Below are 17,162 nucleotides of genomic sequence, written 5' to 3'. Positions count from 1 at the left end.
CGACATTTAAATTGATATAAATAAATTGAATCCTGTCAAAATTTAAATTCAAACCTGAATCGAGCACAAATAATGTTTATTTAGTTTAAATTTTAATGATAATTACCTAGTGTAAGCATGCCAACAAGTTTCTTAAGCATGTCCTGATGGTCTGGACTCATGTTCGCGTAGTTAAACAGAACTCCTAATGGTACAATCGTGTATTCCGCAAACGTCAACACTAACACTGCGACCTCCGCTGGCTTCAGGATCATTATGTAAATCCAAGAACAGATAAACGAAGGTAGTGGTCCCCAAAATCGATGAAGGGGGCCAAAAGCTTCTTGGAAATATGCGTATTCTGCCCCAGACCTTGGCACAACTGTGCCCAACTCTGCAAACGCGAGGGCTCCTGAAATAAAGTTGTTATAATATACATATAGTGAATCCATATTTTTCATTTAATTATTATTTCGTCATCACTTCAAAAATAAAGGTTTTTTAGGTCCATACTTCGAATAGGTTTTTATTTGGTAAGTTTTTTGATTCTCACGGCCAAAAGCATTTTTGTTGTTTGTTTTTGGGGTGTTTTGCCGTGTTGCGCTAACTCCTTCTTTAGCCGACGTTTCGGACAGCGTTGCAGTGTCCATAATCAGGGCAGATCCGGTAGATCCGAAGATGTGTAAATGTCATTTAGCCGACGTTTCGGACAGCGTTGCAGTGTCCATAATCAGGGCAGATCCGGTAGATCCGAAGATGTGTAAATGTCATTTACACATCTTCGGATCTACCGGATCTGCCCTGATGATGGACACTGCAACGCTGTCCGAAACGTCGGCTAAAGAAGGAGTTAGCGCAACACGGTATAACACCCCAAAAACAAACAACAAAAAAGGTTTTTATTTGTTTCCAGCCTTACTAACAAACGCGTTTTAATTTTTATACAACTGATAAACAAGTTGTTTATGTAAAAAAACGATTATTAGTAAGGCTATAAACAAATAAAAAACCAGTATGTAGCATGTACGTAGAAATTTATAATGTATTGCTCTCTTGAGTTAGCACATCTTGATTTTACATAAGTGGCATCGGTGGTACGGATTTTGTGGATACAAAAAATATATATATATGGAAAAATCTTTCATTAGAATTCCACATTACCGCCACAATTAACTATGCCAAGCTATTAATAACCTAGAAACGTAACAATAGTTTAGGCATGATACAAAACCAAGAAAAAACACCTCAAAATCCCAGAAAAAGATTTACAATTCAAATAAAGAAAAAAATGTTTGCTTCATTTAATTTCCGCATGGAAACATCTAGATTTTACTACATTTCCGCATTATAAGTACATAAAGCTATAAATATGTTATTGATACTTTGATTATCATCTCGAAGAGTATTATTATTTTTAGACATCGAGTAGTATTGCTGTATTATATTAACATACTTTTATTTATCCAGAAGTGTTCATATTAAACACGCGTAGATTGCAAAAACCGTCAACAAGACTGGTTTTCTCAGAATTTTCCACTAAAAGCGTGCTATCTTGACAAATAATAAATCAATGACTATATACACCACAACATTTAACCGTATTAAATAACTTTCTCGTGTTCGATAAAAGGAAATTTATATCTTGGTTCTTGTTTCCGGAATTAGACGGCTACAACAAAACTTAACGTAGAAAACCACATTAAGAAGCAACACTGTATCATTTATAAACACATAAACAGCACCTTATTCTACTGATGGAAGACGAGAGTTTATGAGACAGTGAGAACTCAGGCTATCTTTCAGTGGGGACGTGTACGAGATGGGTATTTCTCACGTCAGCCGATAGCCATTCAAGTTTCCAGAAATCTTCTGTAAGGTTATTCAGAAGAAGCCTCTCTCCTTCTATCCAAAAGGGGGTTCGTGACGTGAGAGACGACACCATCGTGCAAAGGAATACCTAGGTATGCATATGAAGCGCAATAGCGCTCTTTAAAGCGCTTAATGTAGCAAATATTCTACGGACTAAATGCTAGAAAAGTGAATGATTGAGTTTACCCATCAAAGAGATAATTCCGCAGAGTATCCAGACGATGATGCAGAAGGCCACGGAGCCAGTGTGGAAGAGGGCGGAGGTGGGGGAGATGAAGATGCCGGAGCCGATCATGACCCCCACGATCATGTTGACCGCTGAGAACAGGCCCAACTCCCTCTTCAACCGCACGCTGCCGACGGAACCCTTCTCAAAAGCTTCCACCTCCTTCCCGTCCTTTGTTTTGAATGTCGTCATTTTGATATCTGTAAAAATGATACAATTTTTATTAATGATTAAACAATGTTCATGAAAAGATAAAAGCTTTAAGTAGTTACGACCTAGAATCGAACTTAGAATCTTCCGCTTGTCGGGTGTCACTTTCCAGCTAATCGTCTTTCATTAAATTATTTCTAGAATAGTTTTGTGTAAGGCTGGCAGATTCTTCCACTGGGCCATCGACCCTATAATTGCATCAATAAATCTATCAAATAATTTTGTTTAAATTATTATTGACCTACTCAATCTAATGTTAATGATGCTTCGACCTTCAGCCTGTATACTGTCAATCATTAAATACATGAATAAGAATGTATAGTTATGTGTTGTCTGCTTAGCATCTATCTTATCGTTCTTAAATCATGGCCTGAACTCCAGGCTCTGGTAAACGAGCAACATATTTATTTATTTATTCGCCTAAAAAGGCTTTTACATAGAAGTGATACATGATGCAGTACAATAAGAGATTATGTATTATACAGGAGATACTGACAGTAAATAGATGTTATCCATTGTAAAGTAGGTACAAAATACACAATTGTAAAATTGTGATTACAAGTATAGCGAGAAAATATTAAGAAATAATTAAAAGAAAAACTAAGTATGAAGCAATATTAATAAAACGTAAGAGTAACATAAAGTAAAAAAGAAATTACAACAACACTACGTATAAGACATATCATTAAAACTAATTTACCAACGCTACTCTAATTTGTAGGATTCGACAAAGTGTTAGTATAGATTATGCTTAATTCTATAAATGGAGTCAATAAATAAATCAATAGCACCCCCATACTTGTTGCCCAGATTTGAATGTCAAGTGTGTAAAATTACATCAAGAAGTATCAAAAAAGGGGATGGGGTGGTTTTTAGAAATATTATGTGCACAGCGACCTTCTTTCTATTTTGAAGGTCAAGTGTGCAAAAATTCATCAACCTCTGAATAAAACAGTAAGTAAATTTGTTTGAAACACAAACCACATTTTAGATTGATAATCTGTTGGTATTTTTCACAAGTAGGTATGCTTTAACTGTGAATATTTTTATGTGCATACAGCTCAAGAATTTCAACTTCTCCCCACCGTCTGGAGCCAATGAGACTACGGCATCTCCAATTAATAATAATAATATTTAGATAATTTGTATAGCGCCATTTTGGTGCAAAATCACCTCAAGGGCGCTATACAAATGTATAATACATTTCTACAATGATCTATGTTATTAGTATTACTAACTATAGGTATATGGAGATAATATACAATCGGGGTATGTTGTGAGGCTGAAGGTAGGGGGAAGGGGAAGGAGATATGAAAGACGAAGGTGGGGAACTACCTGGATATTCAGATCTAGTCACCAAACATGGGCAAAGCCATTTCAACCAACGTTTCAATTCTGAATGGTGGTCTTACATCACCATACTAAAATAAGTATTTTCCACTCTGGAACGTGCCGCAAATATACATTATATTTTAAAATTATATGAAATATGCGGTTTTTATGTTAATTTTATTGAAAAAATGGCAGATAGGTACTATCATAATTGCCTTAATGAATACAAATTATAGTGATACACGCGTTTCTAGAATTCAGAACAGAAAACTAACTATAAAGAATGAATGAAAATTATTAATTTTAATATAATTCCGCACAATGACTTTTCGATTGCATTGTAGATAATTTTCCCTACAATGTAATCAATATCACTCAATACCATAGAAACTGTCCTGATTTCATTAAAACCGTCGAGAACATTGCAAACAATGCAAATGATAATTCGGTAGCTGCAATATTAATATATAATGATATTTAATCTCTCGAATACGATAGTATATGTATAGTCACAAACACAGATAAAGATAGTACCTAGATACCACAGAAAAAATGCAATTTATCATTAGAACGTCGGTTATCTAAATAGAGTCAAGTGCGGCGATTGCAAATTGGCGGCCCGCGAGCCAGATCCGTCCCGCAAAGGACTCCCTGGGTCAATACACGCAGCACACTTACAGTAACTAACTAATTAACTAACCATTACGCCGTTTCCCCGCAGGGGTCGGCAGAGAGAAGGACCGCCAAACAACTCGGTCTTGGCACACACTCCTTGCCTCATTCAATTCATACATCGGCTCATACATACTCTTCTATTATTCTGACTCTTGACATGGCCAGACTAAAGTATCTGATTCACTTGGTCGTGCCATGTCTTCCTCGGGCGACCCCGACTTCTGCTACCATTCACATTTGAATCATATATTATCCTTACACTCCGTTTTTCACTCATTCGCTCCACATGCCCAAATCATCTTTTTCTTAATCTTACTCATTGCGCTTATATCTGCCTTGCACTCTCTCTCCACATTTCTCACATGATCTAATTTCTACAGCATTCAGTCTACTTTCATCCTTTCTCTGCCAGTTCTGTCCACAGGACATCTCGAACTGAGCTATGTCAACATTGTCTGTAGATTCGTCGATAGCAACAGAGTAGTTCTTTTTATTCTTCAAATCTGTGATGTATGGTAATAAGGTTGAGTATTTAATCGATAGATGGCGCTAGTCATAAAGCTTACTCCGGAGTCCGTCAGATGTTGCTAGGGTGTAACAGGTACTTGTGAGATTATATTGTCAGAGAGCAAGCTCCTCGGGATCCAGAGAATTACCATCCCTCGGGTAATTAACAATGTAGTTTAATCCAGACCTTTTCATTATAACGTAAATAAACACAATTATAATACGAAATTTTTACTAATTTCAAAGAGTTCCCAAGATCGAAGTCTGCATAGTAAACGCAGACATAACAAAATCCTTCATAAGTAGATTAGTAAGTAAATTGTAGGTATACCTACTGCACTCCCCAATAGTTCCACATGGCGGTATCTGCTTGAAAGAAGTGGAAAGGCTAGTTTTAAATTTCGTGTCACTTCCTATCTCTTCCAAAGTTTCTAGCATGGACTTCTCGATCATTTCTGAGTTATGTAACGGCTTTTTGTAGATGCCCCGAAAAAAATGACATATAGGTACATACGGCTCGCCACCAAATCTAATTGCCGACCGCTGCTCTGGAGTGATTTATAAATATTTGTGGTAAGCTTGTTTGTACACTTCTTTATTTAAAAAAAATACAGGGAATATTTTATAAATAAGTAGGTAATAAACCATTCTACGTCTTTTATTTATGTAATAACTCCACACGGGAGGCCCCGAGGAAAATAATTTCCATTATTGCCTCCGTAATATTGGAGATTCACTGGTCGTGAATTGATCGACATAAACCAAATGCTGTAAAACCCTGCACAGAAAAGTTCCAGACTGAACTGCGCTGCAGATCGTTACTCGGTTTATGCAAAACCTTTTAAATCATAAGGATCATAGGTGTCATGTCGATTGCTTACCGACCCGCGGGACGACGGGCTATCATGACGACAATCATAATAAGGGCAAGACTCTAGTTTGATAGTCCTAACCCAAAAAACCACGTTGGTACCTTTTATAATTAGTACCTAGTTCTGGAAACAGGTGTGGGCCTCGCGTTCAAAAAGTAGGTTTCTATTTTCTCTGTTTATTAAATAAAAACCAAAATTTCCTCTAAAATCATAAGATTAATAAGTAAGTACTTAAATACCTACCTACTTTTAAAAGACATATATTTTACAGACCAACATAATACAATGCGTCCAAATAAACAACAATTCTTTTTTCAAGCGTTTTCGGGCAGGTAGGTACCGTGATATTGAAAAAAATATGAGAACCGTTTGGAAAGTAACACTGTTTAAATATTTTATTACGTTCCTCTTACAACTACAGCTTTCCACAATTTTTCTACATAGTCGCCATTTTTCAAATACTTGTCATAGTTTTTCACCGCCATTTGCAATTTCCTTCTACAAACAATCCGGCCGTCTAGGAATGATGTGGCCAACCTGTCACAGTATTTTCAAGATCATCATCGAGGTTACTTCTTTATTTGAGAAAACAAACGGAAATCCAATAACTTAACAATAACGTCATTGTGGAAATCAGATTGATTATAGATTTAGGTACAATTTAGATTGTACGGACAGCCCTATTTTAATATGATAATAGTTCAGACGGTTGGCGTTTTATTGTAATTAGGTACTGTATTTTCTATTGTAGATTGTAGGATTTGTGAATCTCATCGCATTTCTAAAACAAATAGTGTCCATTTTCTTAAAAATATAATTATGTAATTTGTTGACAAATTAGAGAGATCTATTAAATAATATCAATAGCAATGGACGATAAAATGGCAACTATAAATGATGTGGTAAGCGATGTTTTTAATATAATGTCCTTTGCGCGCCAACTTTGTGTATTTTTCAGCTTAAACTTTCTAATAAAATTGAGTTTATCTGAACTGAACTGACAGGTAAATCTGCCAAAAATTTAAACAAAACAAAACAAATTTCAAATAAAGAATTCTTTGCATGAATTGATTTTGGTCTTTGGATTTTCGATTGCATGACATGAGTTATACTATAATTATAAGGTGTTAGTTCCAATTTTGAAAATCTTGAAAATCATTGAAATTTAATAATTTCACTGACAACCGAAATCAGTATGTTTAAATTACTAGGTATTTGTTGTTTGTTTGACATATATGTAAGATTGCAAATGTTATTTATTGACATTTCTATCTTCTCGTGTTAGATACCTAATATTAAATGCGGGTCAGTTATTAGTTGAGTAGGCAGTCAAGATGATAAGATTCTTATCATAAGCAAAAGGGTGTTGTTGTTAATATTAGGTAAGAACATACAGGACCGGATCGAGGGTCACGCGACCCCAGGAATCGCACAGGGCGCCGAGATTTAGGGGTCGTCGAATTTCGGAAAATTAATATTTATTTTGCATGGAATAATAAGATATTTAAACAAGCATCTATGTAAACTATGTGTTAGAAAATACATGATTTATACATTTTGGATAAATAAAAAAATCGACCTGCATAAACAAACATATATATTTATAATCTTTTTTTTATTTGACAGAGGATTTAACCTTCCTGCCCAGAACTGGAGAAGACATCTCTAACAACCTCGCCTAATATTAATCGGGTAGCACTGACATTCATTTCGTATATTATAGTGTCAACCCGTTTCAGAGAAATGCTTATATGTCCGCGTGTGTGTACGCGATTCCCACCAAACGTTGATACAATGCATTGTCATCGACAACAAGTATATCTATCGAGATTCAGCTCGATCGGATGTCAGAAAGTGGGTTAATTTTCGCTTTAAAGATTTGCATTAATTTATTACTGAAAACAAAAATGAAATTCAATATGATATGTATTTGAAAATATAACAGATTCTTTAATTAAATCCATATTTCAATCCCTAACCATTTAAATCATAATATATTTATTGTTTTCGTGTTTATAATTTTTTTTAAATTTAATAAAAATCAAATTTAATAATATAATTATTAAGTTCTGTGAGTATTTTTTGGTGTTTGCTATTGTTACAGCTGTTTCGGCTTTCAAGGCCATTTTCAAACTGTCATATATCAATAAATCATAACAGTTGATAGTTTTTAGGATGAAGAATCACAAATAAGAAAAAAAGTTACACAAGTGAAAAATCCCATAATATTACGAAGAGTCGCACAGGCGAAAAAGACTAAAGGGATATTAAAAATACTCATTTTTTTATTTCGGTTGTGTGTCTGTATATCTGCCTGTGTAACTCTGGTAACTCGAATTTGCTTTGAATCTAAGTGTCATCTTCAAAATTGGAACAGATGTCTCAAACTTTCAACTTAATAAATCCTATATGTAATTATAATATCCTGTGATTTTTCACTGGTTTGCGCTAGTTATCAAATAAAAGTTTATATTGGACAGACTGGGAGAGCCTTTTCAACTAGATTCAAAGAACATATGCGTTGCTATAAAAATAATAAAATTTATTAAAAATTCGCAGCTCACCTCTTGAAGAAAAACCACGTCCCGCTTGACAACAACGAGCCTAAATCTTTACACATAGAAAGAAAGGGTTTTAGATTAAATTTACTAGCACAATTAGAGATAAATAAAAGAACTAATGATCCAAACATAACCCTAATTAATAATCAAACAAAAATGATCAATTCTCCCCTGCTTAATATTTTCCAAAAACCCAAACAATATAATTCCTTAACATAATCACCCACGTACCAACAATTAAGAAAACCCTTAGGTCATTAATTTTAACAGGTGTACAAACACTGCTGGAATCCCAAATATTTTGGTTATTCCAATTCCTAATGAATCATTTTTTAACATTATAGAAATTTAAATGGGATAAATAAAATCATATAAATAAGTCGTCGCCGTGTGGACATATCCACAGTTTGATAATGGCCTCAAAAGCCGAAACAGCTGTCGCATTAAAAACTGTAAAAATCACAGAAATACTTGCAGAACTTAATAATTATTATAACATTATTAAATTTGATTTATTTTAAATTTATTTAAAAAAAAAAATCAAATAAAAGCACGGAAACCAATAATTAGAAAATCCAAAACTGTATGGCCCATTACGAGCAATTCGGTGGCTTGCCTTGCAGTGCCGGACTTGCAACTTGCTACTTGCTACCGATGGGTTCCCGGGCCGAATTCCAATGGGGGCAATTATTGAACAGGTTCAACATGTTTTGGGTTTTAAATGCAACTCGAGCGATGCTCTAATTATTTGTTAGCGGATGGTTAGAGGGGTATAATCTTCCACCACGGTATGAAATTACACATTGAATAATGCAAGTAATAAAACGTCCAAATAATTTACAAAAAATAACGCATTACACAGCAGCGTCTCGTATTTTTGCTAATGGAAATGAATATATACTGTGTACAAAAACAGCGAGAATCTGCATCGAATAGAGAACCCAAAAATATAATTGTTAAATTAGATTTTTTTGGAAACATTAGTACCCTCAGGTAATTTTGTTCGATTTCCCTTACTGTCATGGTTAGAAAAATGATATAAACGGTGTTAGAACGAGAACACTACGCTTTATATTCAAATCTATAAATTAACCTTTGAAAAATTAAAATGTGTGCCTTTATAAAAAAACCAAAGGCTCTGAACGCAATGTGAAGAATTATGAAACTTCGTGTTTTTAAATTATTTTTAATATATATTTTTTTATAATTATTTTTAATGAAACGATAAAAAACTGAAGCGACAGTAACGTTTGAAATAAAATGCGTGTTTTATCGTTATCGGTTATTTTAGTTAGATTTTTTTTAAAATTTTTTTGTTTGTATTATATTTCAAAAATTTTATGTTTATTTCTAATAATATGTTTTGAAAGAGTATTACATCACCTTTCAAAAACAGTTTTTAGTTTTCGGATACATTCAGAAATATTCCACTTATTTGAACTTCTGCAGGGTCTACGCTCAATAATAATCATGTTAACGTCTGTTTTTTTTAAATTTTGACCTAAAAAATCAAACTTCAGACTCTACTAAACCACAAAATCGACTACAAATGTAGTAGTTTCCTTGTTTTCTCATAGTTTCTGCACTGATGTGATGATTTCTGATTTCTGATTTCACTGATTTCTGCTGATGCAAGTCCATTTATTAAAGTGCAGTAAATAAATGTTGATTACAGTAAACATATTAGGAGTACATTAGTAAACAACAGACATTAACCATTACACAGCAGGTAAGTAATACTATTTTAGACAAATTTTAAAATCTTAAAAAATATATTGCAGAAATACGTAACGCCGCAAAGTAAACAAGTATAGATAAAAAGAAAGAGATAAGAAAATATAACAAAAATGATTTATTACTCGAGGCAGAGCTAGGCAGTATCAACAAACCAGCTTTGCATATTTACTCGAAAATAAATAAAAAATGTGATTTTTTACAACAAGTCCATTTTCCCGGAGCCAGGACAAGTATTACATCCCTATTCGGGGAATGAGGTTTAAGAGGAAGCTTCCAGCCAAAAATGTGTATATTCTTGGTATACCTTATATTGTAGGTAATAGGTATCAAAATCTCTTGACAAACGGAGTCTAGAAACGTTCGATTTCAAGCACAAAACTGGTTTTAATTTATTTTGTAAATAATTTTGTAAGAAAGTAAAAAAGTTAATCAAGTGAAACCGTTAAGGTACGTCCACACCGGTAACGAAATAGCAAAGTTGTATAACAATTGTTTTAAAACATGTATATATGTTGTATAAACTTTGTTGTACAACTTTTATAATTTTGTTATATAACAAGTTACAACTAGCAAACGCGTCCACACCTCATGAAACAAGAAATGCAACACTTTCAATCATTTGAGGATTCAGTAGTAATCATGGCTTCGGAGGAAGAGGTTTTGCTGGCCGCCGCGGCCTGTGTAATTATATCAACTCACCGTCAACCAACTCAGCGCAGATGGTGGGTGCGACCTTCGCTGGAAGCTCGACATCGTTACAGTGGAACTCACCTGATGGAGGATCTGATGGAAGACGGTAGAGATCCCCTTAGTGGGGAAATCAGGGATGATGGGAGTTTTCGGAATTTCGCTCGAATGAGCAGTTCTGACTTTGAATATCTCTTGATCAATGTTGCCCCAACTATTGCAAAGCAGGACACCAATTATCGATGGGCTATACCTGCAAGAGAAAGGCTTGCAGTTACTCTGAGATTTTTGGCGAGTGGTGATTCCTATCAAAGCTTGAGTTACTTATTCAAGATCTCAAAGCAGAGTATTTCCAAGATTGTTCCTGAAGTCTGTAGGGCCCTTATTGTCTTCTTGAAGGATGTAATCAAGGTATGTATATCAATAATTATATTCAAACAAATATTTTATTATGCAAACTTTAATATATATTATGCAAACTTATATACTATTACTTTCAATAATGCTAAATAAAATGAAGAAAAAAAAAACAATTAAAAAGCCAATTACATATCCAGTAAATTCAACGAGTCAGTCGTTGCTTGGTCAACGGGGCTAGGTTCGGCAGATGTGCTAGCTGCAGAGTAAGCATCTGGGCTGACAGCAGAGTAGACTTGCTGGGTACTAGGGTGCAACTGTGGGCTTACGTCACCGTAGAATTGTGGGCTTCCTTGACCGTAGACTTGTGGGCTTCCTTGACCGTAGACTTGTGGGCTTCCATGACCGTAGACTTGTGGTCTTCCGCGTAGATCTTGCCTTTCTGCGTGGTACAAAATGTTAGTAAGTTGATGTTTCGTGTCCACCACCAACATTTTATCTTTCAAATTTCTCAGGGCAATAGCTACTTGTTCCCCAAATACATCAAACTCGTCCCTGGTCCTGGCGCTAAGCTTTTTCATTACATCGTATGCTTCCCTGGCCATACTGTCGTTGTGGGATCTCTTTTTGCTGGGTCTTTTCATTTGAGATGGCGGAAGGAAAGTAGACTGTTCTTGCTCTGTCTGTGTCTCTTCTGGCCCCTATAAAGAAAAACAAATTTCATTAATTCAAAGAAATGAAGTGGGTTGTCAACAATAAGTATATGATGAAATATTTTCTTTTTTTGCAGACCCCAAGCAGTCAAGGAGAATGGCTTGATTTAGCTGCTGACTTTGACCAAAAATGGAATTATCCTCACTGCTGTGGCAGCATTGATGGGAAACATATTACGTTGCAAGCTCCCAAACACAGCGGTAGTGATTATTTCAACTACAAAGGGTATTTCAGTATTGTACTTATGGCCATCGTCAACGCAAACTACTGTTTTACTTATGTCAGCATTGGATGCCAAGGGCGAATATCTGATGGTGGCGTGTTTGGCAGTACAGAGTTCAAGAGGCTTCTTGAAACATCACATTTACATTTGCCAGCGGCAACACCTCTGCCTGGGAGAACACTGCCAACTCCTTACGTTTTTGTGTGTGACGACGCTTTTCAGTTACTGCCAAACATGATGAAACCGTATCCGGGGGCACAAGCAAAAGGTTCGCCACAGAGAATATATAATGGCAGACATAGCAGAGCAAGGCGCACTGTGGAAAATGTATTTGGTATAATGTCAGCTGTATTCAGAGTCCTCAGAAAACCCCTGCTTCTTGAGCCCCTAACTGCAGAAAATGTTGTCCTAACTTGTTGCCTCCTCCACAACTTTCTTCGAAAAAGTCAATCAGCATCATCGTACACCCCCCCTGGGACCTTCGATGATGAAGATACCTCCTCCGGTGAAGTTACACCTGGACATTGGAGAATCGTGGGTGAACCAACAGATACCTTTCTGCGGCTCAGAAGGATCCCGAGAAAACCCTCCGACGTCGGCAGAATGGTTCGTAATGAAATCAGCGCTTTTTTTCAATCTGAAGAGGGATCAGTGCCGTGGCAAAACAGATACTGAATGCGAGGGATTAAGTAGGTACCTACCTACATTGTTTTTCTCCTCCCACTTTCTTCTTAGTGACAAATAATTATTATGTAGGTACCTACTAAATAGGTAGTTAACTACTAAATTAAAGTTGAAAAATTAAACTGTATAAAATGTAATTAAAATTAATTAAAGTTTAATTAAAACTGAAGTGTGTTTACCTGTGCCTGATCTGACGCCTGTGTGGACTCATCTGGTTGCTGCAGTTCACCCGTGAGCTGCTGTCCGACTTCTTGTTGGTGCCTCGGTGTGTTTTTATCTTTTAGAAAAAGCAGAGAGTGGAAATATATCCATTTGGTCTTGTAAGGGGCATCAGCTCCGTCTCCACTCTTCCCTTTTTTCAATTCGCGCTGGAATTGTCCAATTAGCATCCGAACTTTCTTCTCCACCTCATCCACGTTTCCTTCAAAATCGGAAGCTAGATCAGCCCAACCATCTTGCTTTTTATTACGGTTTTTGTATTCATTGTGTTGTGGATCCCAAAGTACTGCTTTCTCACGATACTGCTCAATCAATCTTTCGGTATTCTCCTTCGTCCACTCCATCTCCAAAAGACCTCAAAAAATACCTCACAAAATACACAAAACAAAGAACGCCAGTCAAATTAAAAAAAACTCCACGCACTCAGACACACTCACTTACAGATAGTTCTCCATCAACTGATGGGAGGACACTGAAAGGTGGGTTGTTTGTTTTTTGTGTTTTTTTTTTTTGTTTTGTTGTGTGTGTGGACGAGCTTGCAACTTGTTATACAACCAAGTTATCTAATTCCTTTGATCTTTACCGACAACCTCTGGGTAACATGTAACCTGCTATAAAAACAGAAAAAAAGTTACACAACATCGTGTTATACAACATTTTTCAGTTGAATTTCTAACAAGTTACATAACATTGGTTATATAACTCTTTGTAACACGTTTTGTTACTGGTGTGGACGCACCTTAACAGATAATCTTAGCTACAATACTGTATTTAAAAAAAAGTTATTTCCAGTACGCGCTCATACATTTCTATTGAAAACCTTTTTTTTTTAGTAGTTTACATTTATATTTTTTATCGAGTAATAATTTTTTTATTTGTATTCTACTCAAGCGAAACGATAGAAAAACCTTCAATTTATCTAAAGCACATTTTTTGGTATTCAAAATGTACACCAATTCGTTATAAAGATTAATCAAAATAGTGATTTAGCATTAAGCTTCGCCTTAAAAGATGGAAGGGGAACAGAGAAGCGAAAGAGAAAGGTTGACTGAAGTAGGTACCCGATTAGTCAAATCTGGAAACTAAATAGTTAAAGCCATAGAATAAATAAGAAAACGTGCCTTGCGTACAAATTTGAATGGAAAAAATGTCGCCAATGACGTGAGTGGTTTATTTATGCCACTGACTTAGTACCTTTTGGTTCTAGACGATTTAGCCCATTATCCTAGCGCTCTGTCGCACTAACACCCGCCTGACATCGTAGATCTCCATCCCATTTGAATTTTGTAATCGTGTTGTAACACAGTTTTTAATTGCATATTTAAGGCCCGATTGGACAAATATTTGGATCACGAAATACGCCCACAAAGCATTTCTAGTGTTGTTCTTTATTCTGTGGTTAAAGACATTTGAAACACGGGTGCAGGTTATGAAATTAAAATGAGAAGGAGATAGGACATTTTTTCCATGACAGAAGACAGCCCACGTAGTATTTCAATTACCAATTAATAATTTCACACGCGAGTTGTCCAGAGCTGAAAATAAGTCAAATACCATCAAGGTATTTTTCAAAATATTAATTCACTATAGTGATTAAAAACGTGTACTATTAAACTGCCTGACGGTGTGGCCATGACCTATAAAAGTTCGGTCTTCCAAAATAATCCAAGGCTGAGAAAACAAACGGATAATGCGTACACTGTACAGGCAAATAAGTGGGTTCGAGATGGAACCTTTTATTTCGTGAATTATTTTTTTATTTATATATATACGCCTAAAAAGGCTTTTACATAGAAGTGATACATGATGCAGTGTACATAGGAGAATATGTATTATACAGGAGATATTGACAGTAAATAGATGTAATCCATTTTAAAGAAGGTACAAAATACACACTTGTTAAATTGTGATTACAAGTATAATGAGAAAATATTAAAAAATATGAAGCAATTTTAGTAAAACGTAAGAGTAACATAAAGTAGAAATTACAACAACACAACATATAAGACAAATCATTAAAACTAATTTACCAACGCTACTCTAATTTGTAGGATTCAACAAAGTGTTGGTGTAGATTATGCTTAATTCTATAAATGGAGTCAATAAATAAATCAATAGCACCCCCATACTTGTTGCCCAGATCATGCATCCTATTGGTCAGTGAGTGTGTCTGATAGTTGGTCGAGTATGTATTACAGAAGAATGTTATATTTTGTCTTGTATTCCTAGTCGGCACATGTAGTTTAATAGTGGCAAGGATGGCAGGACTATCAATTAAGTTGTTAATGACTCTGTGTAACACAACCAGGTCTGAAATAATTCTCCTGTCAGACAGTGTTATTAGTTGCAATTGATTCATCAAACTGACATAATTAATGTAATCAATAGGAATTCCGAACTTAAAATTTACGTACTTAAGAAATTTGTGCTGAACTCTTTCTATATTATTGGAGTGAACTTTATATAAAGGGGACCAAATAGGTGAATTATACTCCAATTGACTTCTGACTAATGAAATATAGAGGGTTCTCATACAATCTATGGACTTAAAAACAGTTAAAGTTCTGCAAAGGAAGCCAAGCATCTTTAAAGCCTTATTAGTTATATAGTTGATGTGTTCAATGAATGACAAGTTTTCATCGAATATTACACCCAAGTCACGAATATGTGATACTGGTATTAATTTAATATTATTTAATGTATATTCATGTAATATATTATAACGAGTTTTGGAAAATCGTATTTTTTGACATTTCTGAATGTTCAAAAATAAAGCATTTTGTTCACACCATTGATGAAGTTGTTCTAATATAAATTATAATACTAATTTAGGTTGTTTGTGCATGGGTCAGTAAATTAAATAATTAAGTTCAATGTAACTACTTTTGATTGTCAAAACTAATTATTGGAACTAGTTATCATATTAGACAAGCGATAAAGTAGGTACTAACATTATATTATGACATAATATTTTTTTTATTCTAAATGCATATTTGCTTTGTTCAATTTCTTGACAGATAACACTGTTTCAAAGTATGTTCACTAGGTCATGTGAACATACTTTAGTGGAAAGTTCATATACATATTCTTTGAATGGAATTCTGGTAAACTTGTCGAATTCCGCTGCATGCAAAGGTTCTAAAATAACAACACTTGAAAAATCAAAAAAGAAAAGTTAAAAAACTTAAATATCGAATAAAGAGACAACTACTTAAAACCCCGCATACTTAGTTTCTACCGATTTCTCTTAAAGTTTTTAAGCTACAAGAAAAAAATGTTATTTTTTCTATACATTTGTTATGCCGAAACGTTGATTATATGAAATTCAAATTTGAAAAAATCGCAAATTATTTAAAACCCGTTTTGTTCTGTTGTTTAGGACGGGTGGTTTCGGAGAATTTGAACAATTCATCAAACTTCAAAGTTAATTTTCGGATTCTGTGAAAGTTCTATTCAAGTTGTGTTATTATATAATTACAGGCTTTTTGCTTGACAGAACTGAAATAATAACAGAACTTGAAAAAATCTTTCACAGAACTTTAAAATTAACTTTGAAATTTGAAGAATTGTTAAAATTCTCCGAATCAACCCTACCTTAATATGATATAGGCATGAAATATTCTTTAAATGCAACTAAAGCATTTTTCTTTAGTTGCATTTAAAGATACAGTAGAGATTTTTGCTCTATTTCAAACGAGTCCTATTTTATTAAATTTTTACCATTTTCGCATAATTATTGTGTTTTTTTTTTAAATATTAGCGCGCTCCCTCTAACATTCGTATTTACATATCTCCCTTTCAAATATTATTTGAACGCTTACTACGGGGCCTTACGTCGCACAAAACAGGTTTTTAGGGTTTAGTTTCGGTTATTTTAATATTTTTTGCGTATTTCCTAACCTTCAAACTTAACTTAGAAAATAAACGGAACTTTAAAGGATCTTTCACCATCTCCCACCACGGTTCCATGATAAATTAACACATCGACAATTCAACACACTTTTAAAAAGTGATTAGAAACTATGAAAAATAAATTAAACCTAACCTAACCCTACTTAACCCAGTTAATAAAGTTTTGTTTCATCACTTTATGTAACTTTTTAAATATGATGTGCTGTTTATATTTTTTTGCGTATTGAGCATGCAGCGGAATTCGACTACATTAATAGAATGTATTTTAAATCTTAAAAAAAATGGTTTGACTGAGGATTGATCCTTTCTACCCAGGAACTGTAGTAGTTAATTCTACCAATCTCGCTAAATGCCGATCGAGTAGGACTGACATTTATTTCGTATATTAACTGCTGGGT

General features: G+C 34.6%; 1 protein-coding gene across 1 annotated transcript in view; it reads right to left on the bottom strand.

Moving 5' to 3' along the window:
• Positions 1-17,162, bottom strand: part of LOC149416621 (b(0,+)-type amino acid transporter 1-like) — a 73,185-nt gene that overhangs the window by 17,741 nt on the left and 38,282 nt on the right. Inside the window, exons 2-3 of the mRNA XM_089641429.1 lie at positions 2,035-2,274; positions 107-391 (exon numbers count right to left, since the gene is read on the bottom strand). Coding sequence (XP_089497555.1) covers positions 107-391; positions 2,035-2,266 — 517 coding nt within the window. The 5' untranslated portion in view covers positions 2,267-2,274. The remainder of the gene's footprint in view (positions 1-106; positions 392-2,034; positions 2,275-17,162) is intronic.

Source organism: Hesperophylax consimilis, chromosome 16 (assembly GCF_061612785.1).
Source record: "Hesperophylax consimilis isolate HC1 chromosome 16, BYU_Hcon_1.0, whole genome shotgun sequence".
NCBI lineage: Eukaryota > Metazoa > Arthropoda > Insecta > Trichoptera > Limnephilidae > Hesperophylax > Hesperophylax consimilis.
The sequence above is the reverse complement of the archived record's forward strand: the minus strand, read 5'-3'. Positions and strand labels throughout refer to the sequence as shown.